The 15,806-nt window shown below is 43.9% G+C and overlaps 1 protein-coding gene across 1 annotated transcript; it reads right to left on the bottom strand.

The window, feature by feature from the left end:
* Positions 1-5,538: 5,538 nt before the first annotated feature.
* On the bottom strand, positions 5,539-9,884 carry LOC123132486 (uncharacterized). The gene is made up of 2 exons (XM_044552291.1): positions 9,726-9,884; positions 5,539-7,682 (listed from the first exon to the last, which is right to left on the bottom strand). Exon 2 carries the CDS (start codon positions 7,649-7,651, stop codon positions 5,768-5,770), a length of 1,884 nt encoding a protein of 627 aa, XP_044408226.1. The 5' UTR covers positions 7,652-7,682; positions 9,726-9,884; the 3' UTR covers positions 5,539-5,767.
* Positions 9,885-15,806: the final 5,922 nt, after the last annotated feature.

The following is a 15,806-nucleotide window of genomic DNA, read 5'->3' on the forward strand; positions in this document are numbered from 1 at the left end:
TTATTTGCCAAGTGAGCTGAGATGACAAAACTTTTCCTCTGTATTGAACTCGGCCTCACTGATTTCTGCCTATCGGCTAGACTGAACTGTTCATCGGTACAACCAACAAGGAAGAACCCGGTCTGACCAATATGCATCATCTCTGACACTTCAAACTTGGTGTCACCGATGAAAAAGAATCGGCGTTACCGATTTCACTACTGAGAAAACATTTTGCCAATGCATTTGTCATTTCTTTTCCAACTCCACTCGATGATTCTTGTCCTCTACTTGCATCTTAAACTACATGCTGCTTTGTCATGTGACTCAAGGACCAAACCTGTTTGACTCATGCTCCAGAAGATCCCTTCTTGGAAATTGATGCCAAAGGGGGAGAGAGAGCACATCAAAGCATATCACATAAGAGAGAAAGCATACTTTAAGCTTCTCCAGATGCCTATTATCCAGAGAGGAGATAAGTCTCATGTCTTTAAGAGGGGAAAGACATGTTAGTAGATGTTACTTTGCTCTGTATTTGCACTGATTTTCTCTTACCCTATCATCTCCCATTATCCAATATCAGATTTAGGGGGAGAAAGAGTTCATATCTAAGGGAAGAAAATCTTTGGAATTCATTGCATATCTTTATTCCCGGGGGACATGTCTATATCCAAATAGAGTACTAAGTACTCACTCACTACATGTCATCCCAATCTTGGTACTCTTGTGGTTTCCTCTTCTTGCTCTGATTCGTAGATGTTCTTGTGTTATCTAACCATGTTTTCTCAGGTTCATCTCTTCCAAAGTCAGCTCAAGACCACAAGGTAAGTATATGCATCACACTCATGTGGATGATGATCTCTTGCTAATGTATATATTGTTTGCAAGAAGGACTCATGAACATGAAGGTACATCTTCTGTATTTACATCATTTACTCTTATGCATATAGCCAAGATACATGCAACTCATTGCTTGCTCTGACATGCTTATGCATTCACATGCTTTCATAATCTATCTTCACATGATTGCATACATGTAGGGGGGGCCAATGCATGTTACATGTCTTTCCAAAGCTTTATTTGTTACTCTTCATATCTTTATCTAAAGCTTTGATGTATGTTGTCATCAATTACCAAAAAGGGGGAAATTGAAAGCACAAGTGCTCCCTGGGTGATTTGGGTAATTAATGTCAACATATCTCTTGTTCGACTAAGATTTTCATCTATTATATTTCATAGAGTTCAACAAAGGCGTGGCATGGACAAGAGGATGTGGTACCCCTAGAAGATGCTAAGGATAAACATTGGCAAAAGCTCAAGACTCTTCATTTCTATTTTAGTGATACAAGATCGCATTGAGTCCATAGGAAAAGACAATACTATTAAAAGGGGATGATGTGTTGCTTAATGGCTTGCTTGCTTAAAGTGCTTAGTGATATGCTCCAAAGCCCTCAACCACTTTCTCAATTCCAAATATGTCCAAAACCTAAAGTCAAACTCGGCCCCACCGATTTGATTCATCCGGCGCCACCGAGTTCATTGACATAGTCACTGCCAAAAACCCTAATCACTTCGGTCTCACCAATAGGATCTCGGTCTCAGCGAGATGGCCTTGCAAACTCTCTATTACCTATTGCAATTATTTCGGTCTCACCGAGATGTGCAATCGGTCGCACCGAGTTTGCTTGACCAAGTCTTTGTTTGCTTATTGTTGAAATTAGTCTCACCGAGTTCATGCAATCGGTCACACCGAGATGAGGTTTTGCCTTAAACCTAGCAGATCGGTCCCACCGAGTTGATCATGTCGGTCCCACTGAAAATCCTAACGTTCACATTTTGAACCAGATCGGTCTCACCGAGTTTGGTAAATTGTGTGTAACGGTTAGATTTTGTGTGGAGGCTATATATACCCCTCCACCCGCTTCTCCATTTGTGAGAGAGCCATCAGAACGTGCCTACACTTCCACTACTCATTTTCTAAGAGAGAACCACCTACTCATGTGTTGAGACCAAGACATTCCAATCCTACCACAAGAATCTTGATCTCTAGCCTTCTCCAAGTTTCTTTCCACCCAAATCATCTTTCCACCATATCCAAATCTGTGAGAAAGAGTTGAGTGTTGGGGAGGCTATCATTTGAAGCACAAGAGCAAGGAGTTCATCATCAACACACCATCTATTACCTTTTGGAGAGTGGTGTCTCCTAGATTGGTTAGGTGTCACTTGGGAGCCTCCATCAAGATTGTGGAGTTGAACCAAGGAGTTTGTAAGGGCAAGGAGATCGCCTACTTCGTGAAGATCTACCCAAGTGAGGCAAGTACTTCGTGGGCGATGGCCATGGTGGGATAGACAAGGTTGCTTCTTCGTGGACCCTTCGTGGGTGGAGCCCTCTGTGGACTCGCGCAACCGTTACCCTTTGTGGGTTGAAGTCTCCACCAACATGGATGTACGATAGCACCACCTATCGGAACCACGCCAAAAATCTCCGTGTCTCCAATTGCGTTTGCACACTCCAATCCCATCCCTTTACTTTCTTTCAAATTGCATGCTTTACTTTCCGTTGCTCATATAATCTTGCCATGCTTGCTTGAAATGTATTGTGAATGTTTAAAATTGTAGTAATCTCCAACCTCAACTTGAAGAACTTAAAAATTGCTTCTTTTGCTTGTTGAGGGTTTAATCACCCCCCCCCTCTAGACACCTCTTCTCGATCCCTTTCACCAAGGCAGCTCCCCTCCCCCTCCCACCTATATATACATGGGGAGGGGGCGCCTGGAACAAGCACCAACGATGTTAGCCGTGTGCGGCGCCCCCTCCATACTTTACGCCTTCGGTCATATTCTCGTAGTGCTTAGGCGAAATCCTGCGCGGATAATTTCACCATCACGTCACCATGCCATCGTGCTGACGGAACTCATCTACTTCCTCGACACTCTGCTGGATCAAGAGTTTGAGGGACGTCATCGAGCTGAACGTGTGCAGAGCCCAGAGGTGCCGTACATTCGATGCTTGATCGGTCGGAACGAGAAGAAGTTCGACTACATCAACCGCGTTGGCAAACGCTTCCATTTTCGGTCTACGAGGGTACGTAGACACACTCTCCCCCTCTCGTTGCTATGCATCTCCTAGATAGATCTTGTGTGAGCGTAAGAATTTTTTTAAAATTGCATGCTACGTTCCCCAACAGGGCGGCCCGTCGTGGGAAGGAGAGGGCAAGGGCCACCGAGGCCCGTATCGTGGCGGAAATAGCGGCGGCGGAGGCGGCTAATGCAGCGACGCGGGCGGCCACAGAGGAGGAAGCCATCCACGCTTGCATTGTGAACAAACGGCAGCGGAGGAACGCGCGCGCCCTCGCCCGAGAGTAGAATTAGGCGGTCCGTGCCATGGCCGGACTGTCACCAGAGGAGAAGGACGACGGATCCGGCGACGAGCAGATCCGATTCGATCTGTACCGCGTCTTCGACCGGTACTTCCGCGAGAAGGACGGCAAGGGCGCCAGGAAGGGCAAGGGCAGCCGTGGATGAACTCCACCATAGTCAAACATGCCAAATTTTGGTAGTCTGATGACATGTTTAGTGTAGTCTGATGGAGTAGCCGGACGATGCATGTGCTTCACGTAGTTGCATGAGTTGTATGGATTTGAGATATGGTAATTGAGGTGTCCGGATGTGGATTGTATTTTTTTGAAGAGTGTCTGGTCAGTGCCCGCGGACGCGTCCGGGCACGTCCGTGGGCATTTGATGGGCCGGATTTGCCAAGTCCGGGTGTAGATGCTCTAAGGGCATCTTTGTGTCGTTGTCCGAGTCCCAGCGGACTTATTTTTACTTTAATACTGTAGCATTTAAATATGGACATGATGATTGCTTCATTTATAAAGTCAGGCGATATCTAGCTTCGAACTGTGTTTATATCTTCTTTTATAAAAGAAACGAAAATACCTAAGAGGACCAAATAGACCGTGAGCCATCGTCGCGTCTCTCATGGACGTAAAGACAAAGCGGAAGCATTGGCATGATGCCTTCTTTGCGAATCAAAGATCCTTGGGATCCCGGGAAGCCTCACGCGTCGTTGCTCGATTCTCTTTTTCTCTGAAGTTTGATCCCCTACTCGTAGCCGCACATATATTCGAGCGGAGGCGTGGAAGCATCCCTGCCCGAATGAGGGCGAGCATGCCCCGGCTCCTGACTGATTGTGTCACCCTGTAGTTTATGTTCGCGCCTACGCACAGCTAGGCCTCGCTCGACCTTTCGTCTCACCACCTCATAAAGTAAAAAAAAAAAAGACTGGGAATCATGTAACTCGTGTGCTAGGAAATTCCTGGGCGAAAAATTCCCCTTTCTTGCCAGAAACGAACGCATGGTCGCCTGTGAAAACTCCAAGGAAATCATCGGATGTGCTACTCCTGAATACGCCAGTCAAGATGGAATAAAGCCGCACAGTGCTTTCGGGCTTCCAACACTGCGGCCGGCGGCGGAATGTTCAGCACTGGCAGTTCGAGTCCAGGTACCAGGTACGAATCGATGCGCGTCCATGCGGAGATGCGAGGAGACGTGCGCGCGTGCCTCCCACAGGCTACAGCGCGAGGCTTGTGCGTGCGTGCCTGCCATGCCGACACCCCGGGGTGCAGGTGTCAGACGTGAAGGAATATAAAATGTCACGACGGCTGCTGGCTATGGCTAGCTCGTAGGCGGTGGCTAGAGGTGCACCGTGCACATGTACCAGCGGCAATGGGCGATGGATCTTATCAAGGCCGGCGAGTCGTCTTATCAGGTTTGACAGGAGAAGCAGACGTCTTTGGACTTCGGCTGCTGCAAAGGGACGGAAATGTCTTCATTTCGAGAAGACGGAATGTTCGCATGTAGGCCCATTTATTCTCGAGCGATCCCGAGTCAAGGACTCTTTCTAGGGAAGAGCGCCGCATTTTCCGATCACCGTAGGTAGGTAGGTATCCCCTTTGGCGCCACAGGAAGTTCGGCCGAGCAGGTCACTCATTCAGCGATTGCTCTAGACTAGTATCACATCGCACAGATGTTATAGCTAATCTAGCAGCTTCATCTCCAGCAATCCAAAATAATACGGAAAAGATAAATCTCAAAAGTTAGGCTTTTATCCATGGCAAATCAAACACTTTTTATTGACGCAAAAGAGGCAACTTTAGTTGACAAGCAATTTTCTACTAAATTTGTCATCCTCGCGTCAATAGAAGTCGATTTGCCATGAGCAAGATCCAAACGTTCAGGACTTACCTGGATACAAAAAAAATATGCATCCGCTTTCTCAACCTTCATAAACGGATAATGGATTGGACTGGAAACCTCGAGTAAGCTAAATACTGGCCAGTTCTTTTGGCGACTTCAAAGATAAGCCGCCTCCTTCCCAGCTTCCCCATAAGTCACCTCCTTTATTCACTGAGGCTTCTGAACTAGTTATGGGATAACTAGTTTAGAAGCCTCAACAAATTTAAAGAATGCCTTATTTATTTTAAGTTGAGGAGAGGCAGCTTGTTTTTTAAGCTGCCCAAAAGAACTGGCCATTACTAAGAGAGAAAGCGTCCATCCATTTCAGCAAAGATAGCTTCAATTTCTTTCTTCATTTGCATGCACATGGACTCCATAGAATGAAGACTTATCTCGGCCAACAGTCAAAGGTACACAAACACGGTTCAATACACAAGAAGTAAAACTCTTTTCAACCAACTCCAACGAGACAAAAACAAGAACAGAAACAAATGACATCTTTTACTTTTTTCTTATTCAATGACTTCTTTCTTACCTACAGGGTTCCGGAACTAGGAAGATCCTCCCCTGCAGAAAGAAGGCCACTCATAAGGGCGGGGTGATGGAGCAGGCTCCATTGGAAGACCACTGCTGCTCTCATGCAACCCATTCATGCCTCCTGCACCACCAAGGCCAAGGTTCCCCCCAGCAGGCCTTGTGGATCTGCCACCCATGAACATGGTTGACCATGTGTCTGACAGCCATTCGCTCTTCGCTGCAGGGTTTAACAATGTTGTGTCGAGGCTCCAATCTATTGAAGTGTAGTCGCATGGTGCTGGCGCATTGCTTCTCCAATCAGCATGAGATAAAGCTGAAGACGGCTCGGATGAGCTCCATCCTCCTCTGAACGTCCCATGTGCCGACGCCCCAGCCTGGGAAGATGATGCACCTCCAGGACCCCATGTACCACCCCAACCATTAGCAGTCAGCTCCACAGGATTGGAAACAAAACTTTGTTGATGGTTTGCATGCATGAACTGCTGCTTGGCAGAATTAGCATTCTCCAAACTCATATTACGTAGTCCATGCCCTAAACCACCATTCAACATCATATCCACCCCTGATGCGCCATTCATGTACCATTCCCTTGAAGGTGGCTCTGATGCAAACATACTATGGCTTGTGGATGGTAGACTTTGCTTGGCAGCTGCGGATTGAAGACGCTGCATCACAACTACCGGATCTCGCAAGCTTCCGTTATGCATTGCACTTTTCATCTCATTGCCTGCTGCCACATGTCGTGTTTCTGCCTTAATTTGTGGCACTGCAACAGGCACCGGAGATGATGTCACATAAGGAGCTGATGGAACCGAATTGGCAATAACCCGCCTCTTCTCGGGTTGAAAAAATTGTTGACGGACCAAATCTGACTTCACTGTTGTGGCCAATGGTTGAAACCCTTTAACTGCAGGTTCTTTTGGGCCACTACCATTAACTAAAAGCTTGTAATTTGGGTCCTTCTCATCTCTCCTCATTTGCTGAGCCCCTACTGAAGAGAACCCATTTGTTTGAGGCCTTGCTGGGTTCTGCGCAAGCATGACCTGCTGCTTGTTAACCAAGCCACTTGAATCACCAGACACTTCAGGCTTAGATGCGGTTGTTGCTGATTCTTGCTTCTGGGTCTTCAAGGCCTCTTCAGCCTTTTCTAGATCACCCTCAGAAGAAACAATAGCCCTTTCTACCTCTTGCTTTGTACACTTAAATTTCGCCTCCAGGATCACAATCTTTGCGAGCTCATCAGTTATATCAATCTTCAAATTAGCTCCAGACTGTTGAGCTGCTGCAGCTTGCTGCTTCGTTTCATCACTGCCATCAAAATTACATAGCCAGGCAACAGACTCCTCAAGACAGCCCTCGTTATGTACAAGGGCCATCGTTGCCTGGTCTGATGAGAAACCCATTGCAACAAGCTTCTGAGCAAGTGTCTCCAACTTTCTGGACATTAGGTATCCCTTGCAACGCTCGTGCAATTCCTGGGCACGCCTCTCCTTCTGCCTTTGATGCTTCTTCTCATTCTTTTGTCTGATCTTCTCACGTTTATCAAGATCACATCCAGGAATAGAGTCCACTCGAGGCGCAGTGCTGGTTGATTTTTCCTTTGTATCTTCTGACTCTCCAGAACAGCTACCATTATTTGAGGTGCAATCAAAGTCCCCTGTACCATGCGAGCTACGAGAATGCTCGTCTATTTCATCTGTATTCCTCAACTTTTCGTTACCCTGGCTACCGAGCAAAGAGGATGATGGCTCCAAAAGATGAAATTTTCCAGAGAGGTTATTAAAAGTACTTGCACCGGTGCCATTCCCCACTGGCTTGACAGCCACCTTAGGTTGCTCTTTTGCTGCTTTGAAAGCAGCTGCCCTATCCTTTGCCTTGGATTTGGATGCAGACGGCATTTCCAAAACGAATAGCCGAAAGGTTGTTTACCTGCAGCCAAGTTTCAACAAAATTATCACTCTAGTAAAATATATATAGGTTCTTTTCTACCAAAAATGATAAATATACCCATCTAAGCACACCTTAATTCCAAGAATAAAACATTATAGTTTATAGACAAAAAATCCAGAAAATTGTTTAAGAAGTTGTCATCTGAATAATCGCTATATGCCTGGTTGACAATGAGTGGAGTAAGATTTTCAATGGAACACAAGTTGATCATAGAGATCCAAGAAGCGTACTACGATCCTAGCATTTGGCCCAGTATTTATTAGCGATCCTCACCTTGACATGCTGATCAATAGCATCACAATCTGTGCTTGGATAAGCACAGCTCAATTAGTTGCGCTCAGAAAGTATTCAGCTGACCCAATAGGGTTTCTAAGAATCAAAATACTACCAACTATTCAGGATAACAGGGAAGCTTTGCCCTCAAACAAAGTAGAAACATTCAAACAGTTGCAACTAAGTGCCTCTTCCTGGCAGTGGTTCTAGATAAGCAGATGTTTCTAAAAGCGGATGCAGCTCATCAAAAACCTCTCAAAATCAAATAATAATAATAATAAATTTCATTCCAGTGACTCATATTTACAGTTGCATTACTTCTTTATTATTAGTTGCTTATTTTTCATTAGGCATATCCAAGGCAACCTTTTTCCATTTTATCTACGAGAGCAAACAAGTCATAAATTTATAGTTTACACACACCGGAGCACAAAGTAGGAATTAGATAAACTGTGAAGTGACAGACTCTGTTCACCTACCCCAGTCTACAAGTTCCAAACAGCAAGGCTGACCCAAGCGTCCGTTACATACAAAAATTAATTCACTAGCGTCTATATTACAGCTGACGTCACAGCAATTAAGAGGCCCGATAAGCCGCTAGCGAAAGCATACTAAGTTGTCCACATGGCAAGTACTGCAGAATTACTTTGCTATATAAAGCAAGCTACATAAGCTTAATTAGTATGGCACCACTTCGGTTTGACCTCAATCTCTTCGTATCGTAACCTTTCTTCCGACATACAAGCCACATTAAATTGTGACTGGTTATCATAATCAACTAACGGAATACGACAATTGACCTCAATCTCTTCATATCGTGACGTTTCTTCTGACATACAAGCTAATTAAATTGTGATTGATTATCATAATCAACTAACAGAATACGACAATTGACCTCAATCTCTTTGTATCGTAACGTTTCTTCTGACATACAAGCTACATTAAATTGTGATTGGTTATCATAATCAACTAACGGAATACGACAATTGACCTCAATCTCGTCATATCGTAACGTTTCTTCTGACATACAAGCTACATTAAATTGTGATTGGTTATCATAATCAACTAACGGAATACGACAATTAACCTCAATCTCTTCCCATCATAACACTTCTTCTTCATGCAAGCTACATTAAATTGTGATTGGTTATCATAATCAGCTACCGGAATACGACAACCAACGCATAACGACAAAGCTAGCGGCCAACATATTTGCTACAACACATAACACGACAAGTAGTTTCGCCGTACGAGTTGCTTGCACCAGTAGCCTTAAAACCAGCTTCCGCATCCCCATGGTCCTATAAAACCTAGCACCAAATCTTCAGCCAGCAAAAAACAGGGAAACTATATATCTCCTCCTATGAAACAGGAACAGCCCAGCAGCACACAACAGCACCATGGCTCCCCCAATACATGACGAACAGAGGGGAACCCCTGGAATCCAAGCACCTCCGAAATTCACAACAATTAGAGACGCGGGGCATCAGCCGAGCACGAGGGGGCGCGCCCCTCGGCCTCCGACGCCGCCAAGCCGCCGGAAAGCGCGATCCCGTGGCGCGGGACCGCCCAGGCCGACCGAATTCAGCGGCGGGCACGGCACCCGGCCACGCGCCGGGCGCCGCCCTACGACGGGCCGCATTCCGCCGCGCCCCTAGATCAAACCGCGGGGCGAGAAGCCACGCTCCCGGACCGAATCGAGACACGTAGGGATCAGGGGAGAGGGGAGAGGCGAGCGGAGGGGCTTACCGGTGGCGGCGGCGGGAAGGGCGTAGGGTTTTGGCTGCGGCGGCGGCGAGATCGAGAGGCGGGGAGGGATTTGGGGGTGGGGCGAGTTAGGGTTTGGTTGACGCGGGTGGGGAGGGGGCGGGGGAAGACGAGGGAATGACAGAGGAAGGGGGGGGGTCGATCGGGTGAGCTTGCGTCGCCTGCCTGTGCTTTTGGGTTGGGTTGGTTCGGTCTGGTCTCGTTTGTTTCGCGTGTGGGCGTGTGGGTGGGGCTGGGAAGACGCATGCGTCTCCGCCAGCACCTGCCACAGCAGCGTCCAGAGCCGTAGATCTCGGGTCTTCAGTGGGGGTGAAGAAAAAAATTGGCGAGAAGGATTTTTTATTTTGAGCGGGGCGAGAAGGAAAAATGGGTTTGTTTTTCTAGAAGGAAAATGGGTTTGTTGTGTAAGCTGTTGGCCCGCACCAGATTGGACATGCATCGGCCCAGACGATAGACCGGCTCCTTCCTAGTTGCTCGCAGCCTCTATATCTCGCATTAAGCGAGACGAGAGGAAACTCTCGCTGAAGGTTTTCCCTCCTCCTGCATCGTATTGGGCCAGCCCACACACGCGAGCGTAACGATTAGAAGAAATAGGAGAGGAAATGGGAGAGAGGGGAAATCCTATTTGGCGCTGCAGGCGCCCGTTATAGGCCATTTCGCTAACGGGCGCCTGCAGCGGACGACCCCCCGCCGCGATTGGGCTGGTCCAATTGGTTCCGTTCACTGTTTATGCAAAAAACTGAAAAAGGTGGCATCGGTAAGAACTCGAACCCACGATCTCTTGGTTTACAAAGAGCTGCGCAAACCACCTGGACAACACACGTACTATGTTGAGTTTCTCCCATCGGCTCTTTTAGTTCTTTCTTTTCGTTTCTTTTTTTCTCTTTCTTGTTTGTATTTTCTTTTTTTCTTTTTTTCCTGTTTCTTCTATTTTTATTTTCCTTTTTATTTTACAAATATGCACGCACTTTTTAAATTCAATGAACTTTTTTTTCATTGACGAAATATTTTTCGAATATGATGAACTATCTTCAAATTCTATGAACTTTTTTTAGTCTGGAGAACTTTTTTTCAAGTTCGATGAACTTTTTTCAAATTTGATAATTTTTTATAAATATTGATCAACTTTTTTCGAATTTGATGAACTTTTTTTCAAATTCGGTGAACTTTTTTCTAACTCGGTGAACTTTTTTCCAAATTCGATGAACTTTTATCAAATTTTGTGAACCTTTTTTCAAAATTGATGAACTTTTTGTAAATTGTTGAACTTTTCTTGAAATTCAATGAACTTTTTTGAATTTTATGAACTTTTTTAAATTCAATTATTATTTTTTCTGAAATTCAATGAACATTTTCTAAAAGTTCTATGAATTTTTTCGAAGTTGATGAACGTTTTGTCAAATTCTATGAACTTTTTTCAAATCCGATGAACTTTTTTTGAATTCACAAACTTTTTTTATTTTTGTGAACTTATCCTTTCAATTCACTAATGCCTTTTCAAATTGATGTGTTCTTTACAACAACAAACAACAACAACAACAACAACAAAGCCTTTAGTCCCAAACAAGTTGGGGTAGGCTAGAGGTGAAACCCATAAGATCTCGCAACCAACTCATGGCTCTGGCACATGGATAGAAGCTTCCACGCACCCCTGTCCATAGCTAGCTCTTTGTCGATACTCCAATCCTTCAGGTCTCTCTTAACGAACTCCTCCCATGTCAATATCGGTCGACCCCGCCCTCTCTTGACATTCTCCGCACGCTTTAGCCGTCCGCTATGCACTGGAGCTTCTGGAGGCCTGCGCTGATTTCTTTATTCAAAAAAATTAAGTGGTGCAATATGCAATGAAACAGCGTTGCAGCATTGTTATTAAGCATTTTGCCTCTGTTACCAATCATAGAAAGCGAGTCGCTCGTGTGGCTGGGTACCTGTACGTGAACTCGACGTATTGAGTTCGAAACCTGTATATTGCAGTTTTTGTCGCGTTTTCTTTTGCGAGCTTTTGCATTCGCCAGGCTTCGCGTTTCATGGGCCGGCCCAGTGCGGGGCGCTGCAGGTGCCAGGAGCACGAACGGGCGCCTGCAGCGCCGTATAGGAGCTCCCGGGAGAGAGTCCTCCTCTTCGGCGCCCTCTGCGCTGGTTAGCGCTAGTGGCGCCCGCACACTATGCGGAGCGGGCCGGCCCAGTCAACGTGACGAGGAGAAAAATGCTTATCCGCATGTGTACAGCTAAAAACTAGATGAAATTGTGGGAGAAGCATGATTCAATCTGTGCCTGCAAACTTATGTACCCAAGACAAGAACCACTACGCCAACTAATCTCTTTGTCCATTTCAAGGACAAAACTGTATTTGACCCTCGTATTAGAATAACATTAATATGTAGCATAATATCCAGTCTAGTATACGTGTTATTTTATAATAAAAATGAAAACAGAATTCACAATGAGAAATGTGAACTTGAACAAAGTTCATATATTTAAAAGGTTCGTACAAAAAATGAAAAAATTCATCGGTTCTGAAAACATTTGGAAAATCAAAAAAGTTCAATAGATTTGAAAAAAAAAGTTCATTCATTTTGAAAAAAGTTCACAAATTAAAATTTTGACTGCTTTGTAGTTGACCATGTTGACTTTAAAAAAATCAAATTTGAAAAAAGTTTATCAAATTTTGAAAAAAGTTCATCGATTTGAAAAAAGGTTCATTGATTTTTTTTTAAAAGTTCATCGATTTTGAAAAAAGTTCATGAATCTTGAAAAAAGTTCATCAATCTTGAAAAAAAGTTCATTGAATTTGAAAAAAGTTCATCGAATTAGAAAAAAAAGTTCATAAAATTTGAAAAAAGTCCATTGAATTTGAAATAGTTCATCGAAATTGATAAAAGTTCATCGATTTTTAATAAAAAGTTCATTGAACCCAGGAGGAAGAAAAAGAGAGAAAAAACGAAATACAGAAAACAAAAAACAGAAGACAAAATGAACGAAGTAAAGATATACAAAGATGAAAGTAGCACGTTCGCAATGGGATGGCGGCGTGGTTATGGCGGGAGCAACTAATTAACAAGCGCTCCTTCGGGAGCCTCGCAACGATCAGCGTCACTTGGCGCGCTCACAGTCATTCGCCACGTGTCGCGTTCTGGGCGCTCCCTCCGGATTTTATTTTTTTTATTTTTACACACGCGTTTTCGGCTTTTTAAAAGGTTTTTTTTTAGTTTTTTTGACGTTTTGGTTTTCTACCGGTCTTCCCTAGCTTTTCAATCAAAAAAAAAATTCAAAAAATGCATTTTTTTCTCGAGAGGCGCGGTTTTGCTTCAGCCAGAGGCACGGGCGTGCCTCTTTCGGAAAAGAAAAAAAAACATGTTTTCTGTTTTTTTTCTTCTTTCGCGAGAGGCACGGTTTTGCTTCCGCCAGAGGTATGGTTGTGCTTTCGCTAGAGGCACGGGCGTGCCTCTTTCGGAAAGGGAAAAACGCGTTTTCTGTTTTTTTTCTTTCGCGAGATGCACGGTTTTGCTTCCGCCAGAGGCACGGTTGTGCTTTCGCGAGAGGCACGGACGTGCCTCTTTCGGAAGGGGAAAAACGTGTTTTCTAACTTTTTCTTTTGCGAGAGGCACAGTTTTGCTTCCGCGAGAGGCACGGTTCTGCTTTCGCGAGAGGCACGGGCGTGCCTCTTTCGGAAAAGGAAAAAAACGCGTTTTTTTTCTTTCGCGAGAGGCACGGTTTTGCTTCCGTCAGAGGTACGGTTGTGCTTTCGTCAGAGGCACGGGCGTGCCTCTTTCGGAAAGGGAAAAAACCCCGTGCTTCCGGTTCGGTTTTTTTGTCGGTTTTTTTTTCGATTTTTTCGTGGAAAAAAAAGTTCGTCAAAACCTATCAACATGGGATCTAGTTTTGAAGATCTCGACGCGAGGAATCCAATGGCGAAAGCGGTTTGAGATTTGGACGCACGGTTTAAGAGATAAATTTTTTTGAATAAACGGATCTACGAAAAAATGGAAAACTCCAGGTTGCGACAAGTGGCGCACATGCAACGCGCCACTTTTCGCAACCTGGGGAAGTTGGAGTGATCTCCGCAAGGAGTACTCCTTAATTAGTGATTTCGGGTTATGGCAGCTTACGTTAACCAGGACGTCCCTGGATCGATTCACAGCGCTAGCAAACTGTTTTTGCGTTTTGAAAAAAATAGAGAAGAAAAAGCTGGATTGGTCGGCCCAGCGAAGAGGCGGGGTATGCGCCCGTTTGCGAGTTGTACTGTAGCGGGTGCAACAGGCGCCGAATAGGATTTACCAATGGGAGAACCAGGGATCGATACCGGAAAATCCTATTGGACGCTCGCTGCGTCGACTTGTCGAGGCTTCGCACAGAGAGCTAGCGATCGCGATCAAGATGGGCCGGCCCAGTTAGGAGATAGCGCTTTCCGGTTTTGGGAACCTTCTGAAGGGTTCCTGAACGGTTTTGGAACCTTCTAGAAGATTTGTGAACCGGGTTTTCACTGGTTTTTTCTGTTTGCTTTTTCTTTGTTATTTTTTCTGTTTTTTTTCTTTTTCTTTCTTTGTTTTTCTGTTTCTTTATTTCATATTTCAATTCCTTTTTCTTCTCTTTTTGTTTTTCTTTTTGTTCACATTTTAAATTATGTTTGGGAGTTTCAAAAAATCTTCCCATTTCAAATTCACGCTTCCAAATTTGGTCTCCATTCCAAAATTTGTTTTCAACATTCAAAAATTGTTCGTGCTTTAAAAAAATTGTCCGCGCTTCTAAATTTGTTCTCCATTTCAAAATTTGTTCTCAACATTCAAAAATTGTTCGTGCTTTAACAAATTGTTCGCGCTTCTAAATTTGTTCTCCATTTCAAAATTTGTTCTCAACATTCAAAAATTGTTCGAGCTTCCAAATTTGTTCTCCATTTCAAAATTTGTTCTCAACATTCAAAAATTGTTCGTGCTTTCAAAAATTGTTCGAGCTTACAAATTTGTTCTCCATTTCAAAATTTGTTGTCAACATTCAAAAATTGTTCGTACTTTAAAAAATTGTTCGCATCGTTTCAGAAACTGTTCACCTTTTAATGTTTTATTCACAAAACAAAAAACATTTTGTTTCAAAAAAAATTCCCATTTACAAAATTTGTTCACAAATACAAAAACTGTTCACATGTTTAAATTTTGTTTCCAAATGCAAAAATGTATGGGAATTTTAAAAAAATGTTCCAAATGTTGTTCACAAATTCAAAGCTGTTCAGGAATTTCAAAAATTGTTCATGTTATTCAAATTCGTATTTAATTTTTTGTTCCATTTTTTAACTTCTTTGAGTGTCCCAAATAATGTTTTCGTTTCAAAAAGTATTTCCTTTAAAAAAAATCTTGTTTGGCATTTTTGTAAAAAGTTTTAATCTACCACGTATTATAGTTCATATATACCGGGCTGCCACTTTACGCACTAAATCTCAGTTATACAGTGGCTATGGACGCGCTTTCATGGCGGGAGGACTTGTGTTCGATCCAACGCCCACAAGTTTTTATGGAATTTTGTGTATTTGTTTTTTTTTGCTGCTTATGTTTGGTATTTGTAAGTTGGCGCTGCCACTCTTTCACAAATAGCTAGCGTGGCGGAGTGGCTAGCGCATAGCGGGCGCATGTAGAGATCACGGGTTCGATTCCAGAATTGGCTACTTTTTGGCATCTTTTCCATTCAGCGATGAACAGCGAATGGGCCGGCCCACGTGAACCGCATCCTGTGCGAAACGGCGACTTCATGCCGCAATAAGCGGCATATAGGAGGTCCCATCGATACCTGCTAGCCACTCCGCCCAGCTAATGCCAGTGGGTCCTAAGGGCGCGTCCTACTTGAGGCTCTTCAAGCTAGTTTTTTTTCTTTTCTTTTGTTTCTCTTATTATTATTTTCTTCCCCATTTTTATTCATTCTTGCATTTTCTTTATTCATTTTTATTTGCATGTTTCTTTTATTTGCTATACTTCTTTTTTCGGTTTTCATTGTTTGTTTGATTATTATTTTACATTTTTTATACATGCCAATAAAAAATTCCAATATACTTCTAACATTTTTCCCATTACAAAT

Source organism: Triticum aestivum, chromosome 1B, assembly GCF_018294505.1.
Source record: "Triticum aestivum cultivar Chinese Spring chromosome 1B, IWGSC CS RefSeq v2.1, whole genome shotgun sequence".
Lineage (NCBI taxonomy): Eukaryota > Viridiplantae > Streptophyta > Magnoliopsida > Poales > Poaceae > Triticum > Triticum aestivum.